Genomic DNA, 19,534 nt, shown 5'->3' on the forward strand with positions numbered 1-19,534 from the left:
TGCTCATGTGCAAAGTGGAACCCCGAACTGGCTTATTACATACAGTAGGTTGGTTCTGCAAACTTGTATTCTCATGATATTGAGTGTTAGATAGTGTAGTGCTTTCAAAACACAACTATGTGACTGGTGTAAAGTCTCTTTCACTGTAATTGTAGCCAAAGTAGAATCAAGTTGCATGTGAAGTTTCAGTCAAAACTATGATAAAAAAGTCAAACATCACTCCTATCAAAATAAATGAATTAGTAAAGCATGGACCTTTAATCCAAGCATTTGACTCAGTTGTTTAATGTTGATAATGAGTACGTAGTATGTGTATTTTGTTCACTGCATCACTGTTTAATGACGTATGATAACAGACATGGAGACAGCAGATTTGGTTGTACTAACATGTGCCCCAAAGTATCGTAAATATGCATTCAAGTTTGAAAAAAAAAAAGATCTGTCCACACTGAAATTACTGCAATAAGCACTACATTTTTTTTTTTGCATTTCATGTAAAAAAAATATGCAGTGAGGTCAAGTATCAAGCAATGATGTAGATTATACAAAAGTATATCTATTGGAAGAAATGATACTTAAAGGTGCATAGTCCCGGTAGTGTAGAGGGCGCTGTTGATGATACTGCCGATCATTCGCATTGATACGAAGATTACTGAAGTTGAGCTGTCATCAAGAGTAAAGTGCGTAGGTGTTGCTAAGTAGCATTGCCTTCGTTGTCTTCTCTGCGCATCGCGCAGCCTGTATTAATGCCAGGTTGCGTGCTTATGTGCTTGTTATTATGACATCACAAAAGAAGTTTGCTAAAGGTGTCATCCCCCTCAGCCGAATCATGAGCAGAACTGTGATCGGACCATTGACTACAGTGAATCGGACTTCTTCGGACTCGTGGAAGTGGGCCAAAGCGTAAGCGCTAAAGAGGAGTCAATAGCGTAGGTCTCTATAGGAAACTTGCGCCTCGCTACCGCTTACGCATTTGACTAAAACACCGGGACCATGCACCTTTAACACTGATATATTTTCTGTCAAAAGTAAAAATTAGGTTTATCCCTCTCTCTCTCTTACCAGGCACCTGTTACTTAGACCTTTCACCCAAGAACACTTGTGATGTTACTATTTATCAGATTTATTTTTTCCTGTGTTGAAGTCAATAGCAGAATCATACTTACCCGAGTTTTAAGTGCTAACCAGAGTTTTTCTCATGTAAAAAGGTTTTATGCAACATGAGATAGATTTGTTTTATATGATAATTGTTCAAATTATCTTTGCTAGGAGGGCAACCTGTGGAATGGAATGGCTTTGTTATGGACAATAGACAATTTTAATCCAAATTATATGATTAAGAAACAGTAAACTTTTTAAAAGCAGGATGTTTTCAATGTGATATGCATCAGGTGACATACTGGATGCTGTGTCCGCCATACATTTCATGATCGTTTCATTTTTACAAAAATGTTGAAGTCAACCGATATTTGTGAAAGTTAACAATATGCTAAAAGTAGCACAAATGCAATGTGTATCCAACAAAGAATATCAGTACCAATATTGGTTCTTGTAAAGGGATGACACTTGTCTCTCCTGCTGTCACTGAAATTCTCATTAGCAAATTTGAACTGTAGGGTAATTATCTCATTAGTCCAAATTTGTTTGAATATGTTTGCAGAATGTATGAGGTATATGAAATTACAGCATCTTCTCTACTTTCGTACCTACTAACAAGAGCTGCAACTTTAGTATTGTAATGTTCTTTGTGCTAGTCACAGATGATGATATCGAAACATTGCAAACGTTCTTAGGAATACTTCAAAATGCATACTGTTTAAATTCTGACATATCATCCGATTAGTACTACATTTTGGTATGTCTTCGTGCACAAATGTTCAATGTCAAAGGTAATATATTTGAATATGTATTTTCAGCAGGCTATGGTATTTGATTATGAATGTGTATACTGACGTGATAGCTTCATTCATGTTTGCACTGGAAGCTGCTTGCATGCTATACAGAGAGTGGTGAATCTGTAGTGCACTGTGTGCATTTAAAGGACAAGTTCACCTTCATAGACATTTGGGTTGAGTGAATGCAACAATGTTAGTAGAACACAACAGTGAGAGTTTGAGCAAAATCGGACAATCCGTTAAAAAGTTATGAATTGTTGAAGTTTCTGCTCAGTCACAGCTGGATGAAAAGACTACTATAGCTTGTGATGTCACACGAGTACAACGATATAAAGAAAGAATAAAGAAAATTAAACATACAGTGTATTTCCATTTTTCTCGCATAACGTAAGAACACTCGACTTCTCTCTTTCAGAAGGCAGGGGGAATAATATTACCCTTAACATACGTCAGTAGCAAGTCGAAGAACTGTGCACTTTATTCAAAAAGTAAAGTTTTGTGAAATTCTCTTTTTATTTTCCTTATATAATTGTATGCATGTGACATCATACACTGTAGTAGTCTTCTCTTCCAGCAGTGACTGCACAGATACTTGAAATATTCGTAACTTTTGAACGCATTGTCCAATTTTCCTCAAACTTTCACTGATGTGTTCTACTAATATTGCTGCATTCTCTCAAACCTTATGTATATGAAAGTGGACTTGTCCTTTAGAGAAATCAACTTTGAATCAAAATTAATCAAAATTGTATACATCAACAGTTATTTAACATGCCAATTACAATGTACAACTGTATATATCTCTAGAAGTTCAGACATTTCCGTGGCAATCATTTGGTATATGAATGGCTGGAATTGTATGCTCGTTTGATTGATGAAATAAATTGGAAATCTATTACACCCTTTAAAATGATCTGTATAGTACCTTTCTACTTCCCTCTTTTTATTCATTTACCCTTTTACTGTTCTTGTAGGCATGTCAAAAATATCAAAAAACGATTACAGAATGTCTGAAGCAACCTTGCTGCACATTGTAAGTGTATGCGATTCCATGAATGTCATATGCTTGAAATCAAAAGTAGACCTGTTGCAAAAGATATTTGAAATAATCCCCTCCCTGTCTTCTCTATCTATCAATCTTTCTTTTTCTCTATCTCTCCTTCTTCTTCTCTCTCTTTTTCTTGTTGAATCTCCAGAGCAAATTAGTTATTAATGGATAGCATATGTGTTTTGACGAAAAGAGTGTATTCCTGGGATGGTGCATGCATGACTACACAGTCACCCCCCCCCCAACACACACACACACACACACACACACACACACACACACAAATACTTGGGTGTTCATGTTACATCTGAGCAGGCAAAACAAAAGATACAACACGAAACAATGCAGTTTTCTTGAGATTGTTAAAGTTTCTTAAGCTCTTTATTTTGTCCCTCAAAATTTGACTAAAATTCTTCTCTCATATCAAAGTAATGTCTAATCCTCAAGCACACAAAATGTCAATAGTTTCACTCATTTCTGCCTCATAAATGACTCTAAGCAAGATAAAAAATGTATTGCTTTGCTAACAAATCTTCAAATTCCTGCGCAGTCAGAAGCGTTCTAGAGGTTTCATGTACTGAAACATGCAATTCATAGACAGGAGACAATAAATAATTTCTTTCTGCCTCTAGTTACAACATAGTTTTCACACACAAAGTTGGTCTTTTTAATTACCTGGTAGTCAAACACAGAAAATCGAGTTTGTTGTAGCTTCCAATGTCAGCAAATTTGATGCTACTGGGAAGACAAGATGTCAATCACAAAGAGATTACAAGGCGATTGATTATGTACTGGTAGTTAAGTCAAAAATTTTAGGCAAATCACAGCTAAAATTTTGGTCCAGAATAATTACAAAGTACTACCCAGTGAGCCACTGTTACTGATATAAAAGCTGGCTTCTTGGTAAACATTTGTGATATTGAATATTTATATCTTAATGGATCTTTAATGTGCATTCTTCAGAAATAACAAGATTTCAGCAAGAGTAATCCATATCAAGACACAGACCTTATAAAAATACGACTGTAGTTTCAAAAGTCAATGTCATCTTAAACTTAGTAGTAAAGTAAAGTGAAGTAGCTATTCATATGTGATATTGCTCAAGAAAATCAAGGTGTGAAATTATCATCAGTCAAATATTCAGAGGTCAGTGGTGAGTCAGACAATGGAGCTACTCTCTTGCAGCGTCATGGTCAGACTGCCTGAAATTGATGATGACTAACACAATTTAGAAATATTGCTAAAAAAGATGTGACAATAGTCCATCAAGGTCACAAGAGAAAAGGTGCTGGAATGGGTAGATTAAAACAACACATCACTGCATTGCTGTAATAAGGAGAATCAATAACTTTGTAATGGAAAAACTATCCCACTTTCACCGTACTTGATAATAATTGTCACAAACTATAAAATCTAAAATATATGCCAATATCAGAAATGTAAGAATATTACACAAAAAGGTAAACCTAAAATAGCACAACGAAACAAGAAACTAAAAACAAATATTGCTTTGAGTTAGACATGAATTGCGCATAAATTTGTCACTGAGAAACAGACGAGACTCAGAAAAAAACCTTTATTTCTAAGACACTAATTCTAAAGGTACTCCGTACACAAGTCCTGATCATTCTTGGAATGTTCACAAGAGCATAATATAGCATCACAGTCATGCAAGATGGATGAGAATGATGAAAAAATGTGAATTGGCACATCATGAACAGTCAGATTGATAGTACTCATTCTAACTTGTTGGACACATCAGCATTTGAAATGAATCAACACATATACACATGACTGAACAAAGACTAAACTTGTGCATGGACATTTAAAGGTCACTGGTGCAAAAAAAAAAGTGATGTTTTTCAACCTCTGCTTTTCATACTCTGCACACTTTCTTCACGATGCAAAATTACATGTAATTTAAAGACAAGGAAGAAATCTTTGAGACAAATACTAGCAACTAATGAATACCCAATGCAGTGACTTGTGACTGACACATGTACAGTTGTAGCTGAAACAACCAAGCAGCGTTTGTATAGCAAAGACTGTCGATGGTGACTCTAGAAAAGTACTCAAGCTGCGAGATTAGCCATACGTTCATATTGGCAGCTTAGACAGAATTTTCATGAAAAAAAATACACAAAGGATGTATTCTTCATGCCGTATTGGAGTAAATTATGTGCATAATGCAACTTTGGAAAATTTTACACAATCTGGTGGTCATGTAATTTCACAAGCACATAAAGAATGCCAGAATATTATATATTTTGTTACATGGAAGATCAAATTGTCATTAGAGAGTCATTGCCATCATTTATAAAATTCAAAATTCCATTTGCAGACTTTCAGAGGTAGGATTCACTATGGAAGCATTACTCTGCTGGACATTCACAGTATATACTGTCATATTTGTCTGGTAGAGAAACTGAAATTAAACATTTGGGAGTGGAAATAATTGCAAGGGACACAAATAGTTCCAGCTGATCGAATGGCAGAGAGTCAAACGACCCGTCACAAGAGACTACTGCAATGTAAAGCTAGAGCTATAACTTTATTTCATTTGTTGATAAATAATATACTCTTAAAAATGCATTGGTATAAAACTCATTCTCCGGACCATCCCGATCTCTAATGTTTGAAGTTACTCTTCTAAAAGGACTACATCAACATTGTCGTGGGCCCCTTGTAGTAGTAACTCTCCCTGGTAAGTAATCTTCTTCTTCCTCTTGGCCGCTCTGAGAGTACCGACGAGAGCCTCGAAGATGTTCGCACATCTGTCATCCGCGAAGAGCACTCCAAACTTTACGGTAATCTTCCCATCAGGACCTGCAGAGGATTAATGTGTTAAAAGCATGATCACTCTTCATTAAAAACATAATCATGATGCACATTACCATTTACCCTAAAAAGAGGAGGCTAAAACAAACAAACAAACAAACAAAAAACCTGGGTAGGGTTGTAAAGAGCCTCCTAGAGACGATCTTGGCTGTTGATCATGGATGATCACAACTAAATTTGGCAGGTATATTTGTTATTATGTTCTCAACAAGTACGTTTGGTAATTGTGTGTCCAATCCCACACTGTATACTTTGGATACACACACACACTTAAACACAACACACAAATGTTAATGTGAACTGCTAATGCTAGCCATACAGTTGTTTTCATGTTTAGTTTTGATTGCTAACGTGATATAGTTTCTTTCATCTAATTAAAATGAGAGAAATGTAAACACTTTTCAACACAAACAACTAAACTATGATCATACATACAATATACATGTAGATGTAGAGTAGTCTTGAATCCAAACCTTCCAGGTTTTTATACTGGTTTTCACTGTAATAATTTGACCGAAAAGAGTTTAGCATATTGAAGTCAATACAGGCGACTCCTGTTATAACGAAGTCATCAGGACCAGCAGTTTTATTTCATTAAATCAAAATTTTGATACAGCCAGAGTAAAATATACAAAGACATGTAGATGATAATTTGGGGATGTGAATTTTCACTTCGTTGTAACAATAATTTCGTTTTAACCCTGTTTGTTATAACGGGAGTGCAATGTTTTGATTTCTGTTTCATTAACGATAAGTGGTGACAACTGACAGCAAATCCTTCCACTTTCATCCCAGAGAAAATGATTGACTGGAAGTTAACATCCCATGTAGTGTTCAAGGATACATTATGCTAAGTACCACTTACAAAATGTGATTTTAAATGAAGTGCGATCATCTCAGTTTTTACTTGCCAATACTGGCAGTTTACTCTATTCAGAACCACTATAAATCTGACAGTGCTGGGTGATAAATGAAGTTTTGTTAGATCATGATAGCCTACTTTACCTTGCAAGACTACATGTATGTCATTAATATTCTTATTATTCTTACTAAACTAACTTCTATTTAGCTCCAAAACTACGCTGTCAAAATGAATTGTAGTTTCTCTGTCGAAACCAAATGACTTCCTGCAAGGTTTTGGTTTTGGAAAAATTCAATTATGTATGCAGGGCCGACATTTATGAAGATTAACGAGTTTGTACTATTTGTCAATTGATGTTGCAAATATAATAACTTCCAACTGGTGTTAAAGCTGACACACATGTAGGTCTACTTGGTTTTCACATTATCGTAAGAGGCCCAAGGATAAGTTATGATAAAAAGGCATGACAAATTCTCAATCAAGATTCTCCTGTGTTTCATATCCCAGACTTTACTAGAGACACAGTTGTGGCAAGTGACAGCAAAACAAATTCTCATGTTTGTTGTGATGTCACAATGCCATGCCAATTGAAGAACAAAGTTTTCTTCTTCTTCTTCTTCTTCTTCTTCTTCTTGGGGAGGGGGGGGGGGGGGGGTGGAGGGAGGATTCCCAATTTAATACCTGTATGACTACACAATATATCTATCACCACTACACGGGCAGTACAACGACTTTATTGTGATGGTAACTTCTGGTTTTCAGTCTTACTATATGGGACATCCTCCTCTCTGGAGGGAAAAAATGCTAACAAAACAGCTATGCTGCTTATAAAAACCATCAACTGAGATATTAGCTGAAATAAGCAAGTAGATTTTATGGAAGAAAAATAATATAAAACTTTTTTTCTGCACCTGTCAATACCACGATGGAAAAAGTGACTGTATTTGATCTTTGGCCAATTAGCCAATCTCAACCAATGTTATGGCCTCACGCATCTACCACACACTTAAAAGATTGCAATGGATCACTCTTGGGAAGGATAAAAGTTAATCTATTGAGTGTGCAAATTTCCTGAGATTAGCCAATGAAAGAACTGTTCTTTGGATTTCATGTGTTCTGTTTTTAATAATTCTGTTTAGCATCGTTCATCATTACAGGGGCTTTCCTGTTGCAAACTCTTATGTTTAGGAGTTGCATCAGTCATTATCATGTGAATTATCCAGTAATACAATATAACACAGAATATTCAAACATTGATTACTGTCACTGTCAACAACAGCAACAAAAAACAGCTTATTTCTCCCACTTAATACCCCTCCCCCCCAAAAAAAAAAAAAAAAAATTAAAAAAGAACAAAAGCTGTCATTTGAACTTGTGAACACCTCCTCGACAGACTTTGGAAGTTCTACATTACATTTGCATTACATTAATCATTTTTCATTTCTATTTGAGCAGCACACTTGTGTGAGAATCTTTGACATAATGACATGGTCACTGGACTCACCTGGCTGACCAAGTCTCTTTATTTCCTCTATGAGCAGGCTCACCTCATGTTCCACATCCATGACTGTACAACCTCAAGATAAAAAGACCAACAGAACAACTTTGTTACACCACATGCACTACTGTGGTACTTTTGTCTATCTGTGTGTTTGTGTAGGTGTATGTTGTGTGTGCATATAAGTGTGTTAAATATTTCAATGACCTCTCCTGAGGCTAAAATCAGTATGGAACAACTCAGTCATGCATCTGGGGGGCGTTTCATGAAGGAACTTGTCGGATAAAATGTCCAACAAGTCAATTATATCCGACAAGTTCAGAGAAATCAGCCAATCAGACTAAAGAACTTCTCAAAACTTGTCGGATATAATTGACTTGTCAGATATTTTATCCGACAAGTTCCTTCATGAAATGGTCCCCTGATCTCTCCAGCCCAAAGTCACAAAGGTACAGTACTTCATGTGGACAGATGATGATACAAAAGTTGTCTCCTGTGCCTTCCTCCCAGAACATCGGCAAAGATTGCAAGCTGACCTGTAGTTCCTTACAGAATGGTCCTCAGTGTGGAAACTGAGTTTTTAATCCAAAGAATGCAGTGTTCTATATTTTGGATGTAGAAACCTTGAGGGATCTTACACACTAGGAGGTGCAGCCCTGACTACAGCAGAGAAGCAAAAAGACCTGGGGGTGACCACTCATACATGCCAACTTGAAGTTCCACCAACATGGCAGTAGCATGCATGTCTATGAATGGGATGCAGTTAGTATGGCCTACAAAGTCCTCATAAGCATCAGGCGTACCTACGTTGTATCAATGTCACGACATGTCCACCATCACCAGACTGTACAAAGGATTAGTACGACCCCTCCTTGAGTAATGCAGTCTGGTCTCCCCATTACACTTCGGACATCAAGGCAGTAGAGAGAGTGCAAGATAGAGCAACTAGGATGATCCCCTCTCTGAGATACCTGCCTTATACAGAAAGGCTTAAGCTCCTGAACCTTCCATCCCTTGAGTCCCGGTACTGAAGGTGGAGAGGAGATGATCCAGGTGTCCAAGATCATCCATGAATATGACAGAATAGACCCTGATGACTTCTTTGTACCAGGGCAGATACAACTATAAGAGACCACAGACCTGTACAAACTTTCTAAGCTGAGATGTAAAACAAATTTAAGAAGGATACATTCACTCCTAGAGTAAAAGATGACCGAAATTCCCCGGCTAATAATGCGTAGTGGAAGCTCCATCTATTGATGCTTTCAAAACTACGCTGGATTGGCACTAGGAAGACCAATGATTCCTGTCTACCTACAATGTATTCCTAATAGGCAACTCTGTTCTCTGATCATGTGCAGTAATTACAAATTCTCCCTTTTTGGACTGGACAAGAAACTACCCACCAACCAAGGTGAGATGATGATAGTGACAAACTGAAGAGGATGGAGTTGGAAGCCGGACTGCTGTCACACAGCACAATCTTCCAGTATCTTTTGTAAAGGTAAAGATAAAGTACAACAAATACATTTTAATCCATGCATGAAAACAAGCCTAAGTACTGGAAGGTGTACCCTGCACATATGTGTGCAAGCATTACATTCATCATTACGCTCACAGATCTGTTAGTATTTTTGATCTGTCGAAATTTGGATAATTTGTGGACTAGATCCAAGCTATCTTCATAAATTCAAGCTTCTTTGTCTGGGTCAAGACCATGGGGAAATCCTGCAAGACATTGAAATATCTCATCCCATCCAAGGAGATGTATATAACAGACCAGGCAACCTGGAAAAAGGCCATGGAGCTACACTGTATGGGGGAAATGAAACACCTTAATCTACAGAGTGGTGAAAACGGATGATAAATCAAATGATATCGATCTTCTATGGACCATAACTTTCAATTTCGTAACTGTGAAGACACGCCTGACATTCCCCCTCCCCCGTACTAGTTTTGCCATCCCTTTCTACACCACCATACCCTTGCTAGCTTTTACATGGATACACGCACTCACAGTCCCACATGCATTAGGCAAGTGGTGGGCTATCACTCAGTGCAACGTGAGTTGTGTGTGTGTGTGTGTTGGGGGGGGGGTGGGGACATGTAAGGAAGTCTTACCAAGCTTTTGGACTGGGGACCATAACAACACTGCAACTGTTGAAGAAAGCAGGACCAGGGATAACTGCGATCAGTCCAAACGCGAAACTGTGTGAAGGAGTGCCCCGGGCTCAGGGTTAGGCCAGGGATGACATTGCCTTTTTATCTACCTCATGAAATTATAGCCAATATAGGCTCAACTCAGACAAGTTTAGTTTGCAGACTTCACAAACAGTCAACTATAAAAGTCAGAGATGACTACAACTAACGGTTAGGATCTAAGTTTACTACAGCTATGCAGTATGGCAATGCCCTGTTGCCATAGTACTGTGTAGTAGTTGGAATATAACCCGGCCCGGGGCGCTCCTTCACACAATTAATTATACTGTGGCAGTGTGGTAGGATGTGGGAGCCCGGTTGCAGTTAGAATATTACGAACATAGATGAATATGAGCACAATAGAAAGTGAGATATATTTACCACGTCTCCTTCATTATCAATATTATCAGTATGGATGATCGATGAGCCATTATCTTTACCGGCACTCTCGCTCGCTCCTCTCGTTCTATTGTACTATCAATAATCATTGACATTGAGGATCCCACCCCACCTACTTTCACGCGCCTCGCGCAGTTACTAAAAAGTAAGTCAAACGATACATTGAATCATGACTTGACGTAGGAACATGTAACACTAACAGTATACTCACTTTTGCTGCGACTACCGAATAGGCATCAAAACAAGGGAAAGCGTTGACTTCAAACTGCTTGTTCGACTTTCAGTACTGCACAATTCAATCAAACGATCGACAAGACTGCGAAAGACACCCCTCTAGATACTGGTCTGCTTACGGTGTTTATGTATGTGTGGCAGGAACCCGTGAGAGAATCCGCGTGTGTTGAACACTTCCGGGTTTTCTCTCAGCTGATCTCATTTGCTGGCTCCAAGTGAGTCATACATTGGAAGACATTGATATTACGTGACTAGCCTGTCAACTCCACAGACTCAGCGAAGTCAATCTATTACACACAAATACACACACGCACGACACACAGGCATTCACGATCCTGTGCGTTTGAGCCTTATACGAATGTATGCACATGTTGTTGAATCGCCCGTTATTTTCTGTATTATCGCAACGGACAATACACACACACACGGTTAGCGCCGTGCACTGAGGCCATCCCACATCCATGCACCCACGTACCACCACCATCGCACCCACCATCAACACACACTGGTGATGTGCATGCATGCAATACGATAGGATCGAGATCCAGAGCAGGAGCATAGCAAAGGATTTGTTCCTATCATTCTCATAAGCTATGTGCGCCACTTGACGGTAGAAACTGCACGAATTCCATTGTTTTAACGTTGCCATTTCCGTGAATGGATTATTCCTGTACCTGACAGTCAAGAGGAGATGTTACCATGAATATGATGAATGTCCACAACTTGGAACTTTTAAATTCCCGAGCTATTCGGGAAGAAATCCAGCGATTTGAGAGCGTCCACCCCCACATCTACGCGATTTACGATCTGCTGGAGCAAGTAGAGGACCCGTGTCTGCAAGATCAGCTACGGGAGCATGTCGTGTGCATTGAAGGTAAGGTAGAAGAAGAATGTGTGAACACGGGGGAATTCGAGAATATAAACAACAAACGAATGTGTGATGGGGATTTTATGAACTCACTACAAAGACACTGCTGAATTTAGAGGTATCTAATGTAGATCTACAGTATAAAACCAAGAGAAACCAGATGTAAATTTGAATTTATTTAAGTTACATGTCGGCATGTGATCTTGACGTGTAAATTAGATTTCTAAAATCAACTCTCCTGCTAACCTCTTAAAAGTTAGGGATCTAGACGACCCAGATGTTCTATTTCTATTTCCACATGAATTTGTAAATTGCATTCATATAATTCATGGAGTTGTTTTCAACTCAAAACTAGTAGTAGTACTACTATCTCTAGCCGTTACTAGTAATAGTAACAAGGTTACATCAACAATTAAAATTGTAGAACAAGATAGGGCAAAATAGAAGCCTCGTAGTAATCGTAGTAGTAGACAGAAAGATCCGTCTGTCCGGAGGAGTCTTTTATTTTTTTTTTTGACGTTTCTCCTCCGGAGATCCGTGAAGCCAGACGCAGTCTCCGTAGAACATATCCTCGACGACCAGATACAGACCGAGCTTTCGGTCAATCGTAGTAGGAGCTCTTGAAAGGATTGAGACACTAACGTTTAATGGGAGCATAATATGCTTTTTGTTTGTCTTTATCCTTTTTGATTTATTTTTGCTGGCAAGGCTAATTAGAATTAATGTTTTGTTTGTATCAGTCTAAGAAAGAAAGTGCACTCATTATTATGCTAGGTCTCATAGTAATTATATTCTTGTATGACTGGAAGATCAGTCTGTATCGTCAGAATGTGTTTTGCAGAAATTATGTCTGGCTCCGCAGAATCCCTCTTGTTTCCATATAGACCAAAGTCTCCCCAGCCTGATCTTGGGGTGCTCTGCCTATGGAAGTGATTGTGATTTGCTAACGCCCAGGAACAGATTCATTTTTCACCAAGGATCAGTTACAATGTATACATTTACAAGGGTGTTGAGGAGCTGGAGTGGTAGCTGTGTCACTTTCCTTGAAAATTCCACCCAGATGATCTGCATTGTATTTGTAAATCTTGGATATTTCATAAAGCTTGTCCACGCACTGTACAAATGTATTTAGAACTCTAGTACGTGTATGTCATGTTTATATTTGTCAAGCCAGCAAGGACTGTATTTATTTTTTAGCAATGAACACAGAACATATAGTGGGCAGTGGTCAAGCCTCGCTTGAAATCACTCATTTGCGGTGACTATTGTAAAAGTGGATATTTTCACGCGACTAATTTTTCGCGCTTGGCCGGGTAAGAAGAGTTTCGCGTGTTTTTAATTCCGCAGAATCAAGACATCAACGTTCACCTACTGGAACATATGGCACGCAAAAATATTCATGTACTTTTATTTTCGCGCTAGCTTCTGGTTGCGCAAAATGCGCGAAAATTTCAACACCACAAAAATTTCCTCTTTTACAGTAGATGGGACGATTCTGTCTGTTTTGTAGGCCAGAGGAGAACCACCACAGTCAAAAAGTGTTATAAATAAAACTCTTCTAAACAGACATTTTCTGTATAACATCCTTGTTTGAGCATGATAATGCATCTTCATCCTAGACTCTATAGAGATCTAGATCTTGACTCAACTTGAAACCTGTTTGATTTTGATTAACATAAATACATTGTACAAGTTTACATTAAAAGTGATTTAATAAACTTAACATTAACAATCGAACAAAGCACAGATCTGGTACTTTGTAGTAATTCCAAATATTGTGATGCATTTATTCAACTGTATGCCAAAATATGTGTAAAGTATGTCTGTTGAGATGTACTTTGTGTCAGAATAGATGGCATATTAAATATTCTGCATGTTTTTTTAGCTACAGTGTACAGTACATTGTGTACAGTACATTGTGTACGATACAAAATTGTACATTGTGTGATGGCATAGTACAGAATTGGTTACTATGCACCCTGGAAGTACCCCTGCAAATAGAAAAAGTAGCAATGGAGAAGAAAGAAACACATTACACAGCTGCTGTTTATGATAACGAGTATGGAATGATGAGATGAATGTTAATATCAATTCTGGTTATCAAACAGATGATAAACAAATGTGGATACAGCAAAGATAAAATTAATTGGATACAGTCTAAGCAGAACCTTTGCCTATTTAAACTTTATCATTATCTAACACATCTTCTTATAAGTCTTACTCAACCAAAGTAACTTACTGGCAGCTGGCATTTCTTTAAACTTTAACTCTCTACTTATATCTGAGGATGTGCATACATTTTACTAAATTTTATGGTAAACTGATGACAGACTACATGTACATGTAGCCTAGTACAGAAAAAGTGTTCTCATGTTGATACACGTTCTGGCACACTTGCATATACAGGTACTATGTGCATACAGGAGGAAATTTCATCTGGAGTGGCCATATTTTCATTTTGAAAAGAAAGATATTCTACATTGTATGTGATTTGTAAGTTTTCTTCAATGCTTGATAATACAATGGCCTTTGCCCTGTAGTGGGATAAGATTATCACCTAAATATCTAGATGCATTGTACTTTTAAATACTGTGCTATGCAATGCCTTCTTTAACATACAAATGTAATCCATAGATGGGAATATAAAGATTTGCACCCATGTACTCCTCATTGTACATGATACATGATGAATTTTGTGTCTTATGGGCTTGGGGATTCCCCCCCCCCCCTTTTTTTTTTTTAAATGTTGAGGACGAACTGATTTTGCTACAACTTTGTAGATCACACATTTCCCATCTAGACACCTGTCTGATTATCAAATTTGTAGTCTTCAGTGGTTAAGACATTCACACAAATTGTAACACCAACAGTCATGTACCTGGTATTCAATATTTGCATGGTATGTTTTCAAAGGCACCTGGTATTGAAAAAAAGAAATTGTTTTACATGAATGTGGGGTGCAAAAAGATTTCCAGCGTATATTACAAACTTGTGTATATATTATATCATTTATGTTTTTCCTGCATTTATGATGGGTAGGTTCCTACAGTACATGAGAATGTATTTCAGTGCACTACAAGGCTAAGATTGTTGGATTTCACTCACACTCTATAGCTGCCTTACATTTTCCCTCCAGGTCAAGATGTCCTTTTAAATGTCCCTTTGAGTGACCGGCCTCGGTCAAGATTCATACGTAGTCATACCATGCGATGCATGGGACTACTCGAAGCCTCTTTGTACACGATGCAGTACATTACAATATGCAGCAAGCCCTCTGGATACATTCATACATGGCACGATGAGCAATCCCTAAGTGAGGCCCTGGGGTTAATGTAACGACACCGAATTGCCATGCCTGCCACAACTCATGATCATCAGGATTATGTCAGCTGTACAAAAAAGAAGCATGGGTTGTGAATATTATTTGTAGCATATCTGGAATCTTCAGGCTGTGTATTGATCTTTAGAAATACCACATCTTCTATGTAACAGGATCAGAAAAGAAATAATATGTTACACTGCACAATGCTTTTGTTGTAAGATTCAATGAATTAGATTATGATACAGTATGAGCTTAGGTAATATTGTGATCAAATTATCAGTTTGATTGGTAGATTTTGTGATCCAGCATATGACTTTATCAATGCTTTTCTGTGTATGTGTGTGACTGTTTTTATGTTCATGCCCACACTGTATGTGTGTGTCTGTCTGTATACATCTGTGTACATAATTACGTGGGCATGTACTGTTGAGGGGCACTTGGGGATCATTTGGCTTGGAGTTGGACTCTCATATTCAGACTTCGATCATATGAGTGAGTCTGGACTGCATCCAAACTGCAGGCTTCGGAAACTTGAGTAGGCAACAAGTATCCTTACTTCAGAAGTACAGCGTCCGTCGAAGATGGAAATTTCATTTACCACCATACCTCGTGGATCATGAAGAGTGTTCTGCTGGAAAAAAAAAAAAAAATTCATTGGGTCTTGAGACATCAGGTGCAGAGGAAAGTAAAGGACCCATGTCTCCTTCACTAGAAGAGTAGATAACCAGCTGTTTCTTGCAGTAGTAATAGGAATTAAATATGGATCAATTATGGGGCTGTTGTAAAGCTGTGGAATTAGATAATGCAAATGATTCTTTTTTAGCTCAATAAAACTACCGTACATACATAGAACAGTTAATTGTAATATGCTGAATGCATCTTGCAAAATCCAGCCTTTGTTTGTTTGTTTGTTTGTTTGTTTGTTTGTTTGGTTTTTTTTGGGGGGGGCACACAATTGTCAGGAACTTGTGAATGATACTAGTGTCTTTTTCTTCTTCTTTTTTTTTAGCTCAAGTATTGAGTTATTAGCTATGTAAAATCTTAACACAGCATAGTAATAAATTCTTTTCATTCATGTTTGTGTGCAGTACAATACTTCCTTTGCAAACTTGTTAAATCCCTAAAGGCTTGTGTCTTTTAGATTTGTAAATTCTGATTTGCATACCCATGACATGATCACATTTAATATATAAGCAGAAATACTTGCTGGTGGCCAACAGTACTCTTATTTTCAGGCATGGTCCAAAGCTTGTAGAATGATCATGGAATTATTCTGATTTATTTTCCAGAAGCTCAAAGTACAATTTGCACATCTGTGAGATACTTACAGAATGAAATGATCATTGTATACAATTGTACAGTATGTGTACCATGTTTTTTGTTGTAGGGCTGTATCATATCAAGGAGCTATTGTACTACAGACTGTAGTAGCTCCTTGATCATACCTACAAAGGTGTACCTCATGGTGTGAGTTCATTTTTGTTTAGTACTGTATGTGGTATAGGTTTATTAACTATCTATGACCTTTGCACTTCCATACTTTGTACATACAGTACTGTACGTACCTTTGTAAGTATGCAGGATCGGAGTTCATTCTGCTGATAGTTAGTGTGTTATAAACTCATTATAGGCTACATTACAGCACATGAATGTACTGGAACCAATTTCCATCCTGTGCAGAGACTCCGACCTCAAGCACCTTCTGATCTGGAGATTCTCCCACCCGAAACCCCTAGCAAACGGGAGACTCCAAGCTGATGTGTGTGAAGTTCCTACTGTAGGGTTCTAGATGTTCTCTTGGTGCTATCTAAGGCTTATTTTTTCAACATACAATGTACAATAGCAATAAGTAAGAAATCCTTTCCACCGGGAGACACAGAGCCAGGGCGGGAGAAATCAAATCTCAAACGGGAGAACAGGAGATTTTGCAAAAATGGGCTTTTGGCGGGAGATCTCCCGTCGAAAATGGGAGAGTTGGAGTCTCTACCTGTGTTTTAGCATGCTTCCATCTTGTTATGCTGTATACACACTACTATTTACACTGACTGTGTACAATTATTTGTCACTGACGTGCATTTGATATTAGAATCCTTTTACTGGCTAATGTTAATAGTTTATTTTAAAAAAATAATAATGAAGGTAAAAAAGGTAGATGACTAGAGAAGCCTGAATATCTAGAACATTTGTAGTGAATACAGAATGTAGTTTCAGTTAAAAATACACCTTTGCTTGCACATTTACATTGTAGTTTTTCATTGTTTTTGGGGAGAGCTCAATTAAGGGTCAGTACCATGCACCTAGTTGTACAAGTAGTTGCCAGTGCCCTGAATAATGTCATAAAATGCAGGTGGCATTATTGTAGGAGCACATTGATATCAGATCAAGACATTAGAAATAAAAAAATGCAGGGAAAAACAAACATTGTCCATTCATTCAGTATAGTCTTTATGGCCTGTGTTCCAAAAACAGCAAACTGTTGGCAGTTTTGTAAAGTATGCTGCTAGTGTCAGATCACCTGGTGGTCAAATAATCACTGCTAGACCAATTATATTCTGTATACGCCATATATTTCGTGAGTCTAAATTTTTGCGAATCAGGAATTCCCGACGATTTTGCGAGTGGTGGAATTCGCGATCGTGGAGTCCTGTACTGAACGGAGAAGTGTACACGCGTACGTCACATTCATTTTGGGATCAGAGTCAATATTTTCATGTGTCTGTAATTTCGCAAATAGCACCTGACTCGCAAAATTCGTGAAAATAAAAACCTCACTAAATATTCGGCGTATACAGTATATGGCAGAAAAGAGATTCATTTTACATCATTGTGATGATATGATGTATGAGACATATTGTTCTTTTGTATAGTGTAATTTCTGCAACAGAAAAACTCAATTCTTTCACGCAAATATAAGAAATCTACCAGTATGCATACAGCTGTACAGTTGTATTTTCCTGTACAGTAATTGTGGATACAAAATCAATACAAAGAACTACACAAGGGATATGGTAGTCATGTGACCAAGATGACCAATAATGTTGGATGACCAGTCATGTTGGATGACACCCCGCCCAGTGCTGACCATAGTAAGCTCTTTGTATGTTTCGTCCGATTGTACACTTCGTTACATCTTTCCGGATCAGTTGCCTTTGGTTTCTGTACTCTCGTACAGGATTCGTAATTATTCCTGGCAAAGATGATTGTAGCTGCTCTGTTTTTTTTTTATGTGGTCTGTGGTTTAATATTTACAAATTATGTAGTGAGTACAAGGTATGTTAACCAGTTGTTTCAGTTTCAGGTGAGGGAGAGATTTCTTGCCAGGAGATTCCCTGGCTCCGCTCTTTTTATGTGTAGGCCAACAAAAATATGTAGGGAGCGTGCTTGAAATACATTTTACTTCTGAGGGGAAGTACACAATTTTGTACATGTAGTAGGGACTATCCTACTGGAATAATTGTACTCAAGTTGTTGTTTCTTAATATCACATTCAGTCCACATATGTGCATGAACTACTGTAATCAAGCCATATGTAGGCCTATGTATCATGTCTTTTGCAGATATTACACAAATTGGGACATATCTGTGAGTGGTTAAATTCTCGATTGAGCATCACATTGACGGTTTGGCACAGAAGTGTATATCTTTTTGGAAGAAAAATTATTGATTTTCAACCTTACTGGTGATGTAGCTGACATTTGTGTTTAATGTTGGAAGCAATATGTTTGCAATTCTGCAATGATTTCACAAATAAAAACACTGCAAAATATGTCATATTTAAATGGTATTACCATGAGAAAACAATCCCAGAGTTTGGGGCACTAGCAGAAAATAGGGTCTTTGTTATTTCTTTTCTTAAACTCACTTTACATTGTAGCATGTATCATGTGTGTTCCCCCCCCCCCCCCCATTTGTAAAAATAAAAAAAAATGCAAGTTTTGCCTTCAAAATGCATAATTTGTAATGCAATCCCTTGATCTATGTTGGATGTTGAAATCCCTTGATTCTCTTCGAAACCTGCTTCATGTATTATGTAAGCATTGTTTGTTTATGTATGAGAGAGAGGGGTCATCACGTACAGTCACGTAAATGAAGGAAATCGCCCAAGGTTGAGGTTCACTGACATTACGTTCTCTTGTTTATCTGGCGTTAGACTGAAGTTGTCTTCCAGAAGAACTATGGTTTTCATGTATGTTGAAGTAAGCTGTTTACGTTGAGCTTGTAACAGTTTGATTCACTAGTGGATTTTATGACCCAGTGAATCGCATCATTCATGTATAGACTAGATTCTGTGATCCATAAAAACCTCCCATAGATTGATAGTACTCGCCAGGAGTAAGGGTGTGTAGGGATCTCCTCTTAACCTCACTTCCT

General features: G+C 37.8%; 2 protein-coding genes across 2 annotated transcripts in view; one reads left to right on the plus strand and one right to left on the minus strand.

The window, feature by feature from the left end:
* Positions 1 to 4,834: 4,834 nt before the first annotated feature.
* On the minus strand, positions 4,835 to 8,208 carry LOC139725935 (costars family protein ABRACL-like). The gene is made up of 2 exons (XM_071637018.1): positions 8,148 to 8,208; positions 4,835 to 5,769 (listed from the first exon to the last, which is right to left on the minus strand). The coding sequence occupies exons 1-2, from the start codon at positions 8,206 to 8,208 to the stop codon at positions 5,585 to 5,587; spliced, it is 246 nt and encodes an 81-aa protein (XP_071493119.1). The 3' UTR covers positions 4,835 to 5,584.
* A 3,318-nt stretch (positions 8,209 to 11,526) lies between these two features.
* LOC139725988 (arf-GAP with GTPase, ANK repeat and PH domain-containing protein 1-like) overlaps positions 11,527 to 19,534 on the plus strand; it is a 222,340-nt gene continuing 214,332 nt past the window's right edge. Inside the window, exon 1 of the mRNA XM_071637071.1 lies at positions 11,527 to 11,847. Coding sequence (XP_071493172.1) covers positions 11,673 to 11,847 — 175 coding nt within the window. The 5' untranslated portion in view covers positions 11,527 to 11,672. The remainder of the gene's footprint in view (positions 11,848 to 19,534) is intronic.

Source organism: Diadema antillarum, unplaced genomic scaffold (genome assembly GCF_040938485.1).
Source record: "Diadema antillarum isolate AM-2024a unplaced genomic scaffold, OU_Dant_1.0 seq00000069_RagTag, whole genome shotgun sequence".
NCBI classification, from domain to species: Eukaryota; Metazoa; Echinodermata; class Echinoidea; order Diadematoida; family Diadematidae; genus Diadema; species Diadema antillarum.

Bases quoted from the DNA above. Each gene is read 5' to 3' on its own strand.
- LOC139725935 (XM_071637018.1), bottom strand. From the start codon at position 8,208: ATGGATGTGGAACATGAGGTGAGCCTGCTCATAGAGGAAATAAAGAGA. The intron at 5,770-8,147 runs GTGAGTCCAGTG...AATCCTCTGCAG, and splicing joins AAAGAGACTTGGTCAGCCAG to GTCCTGATGGGAAGATTACC.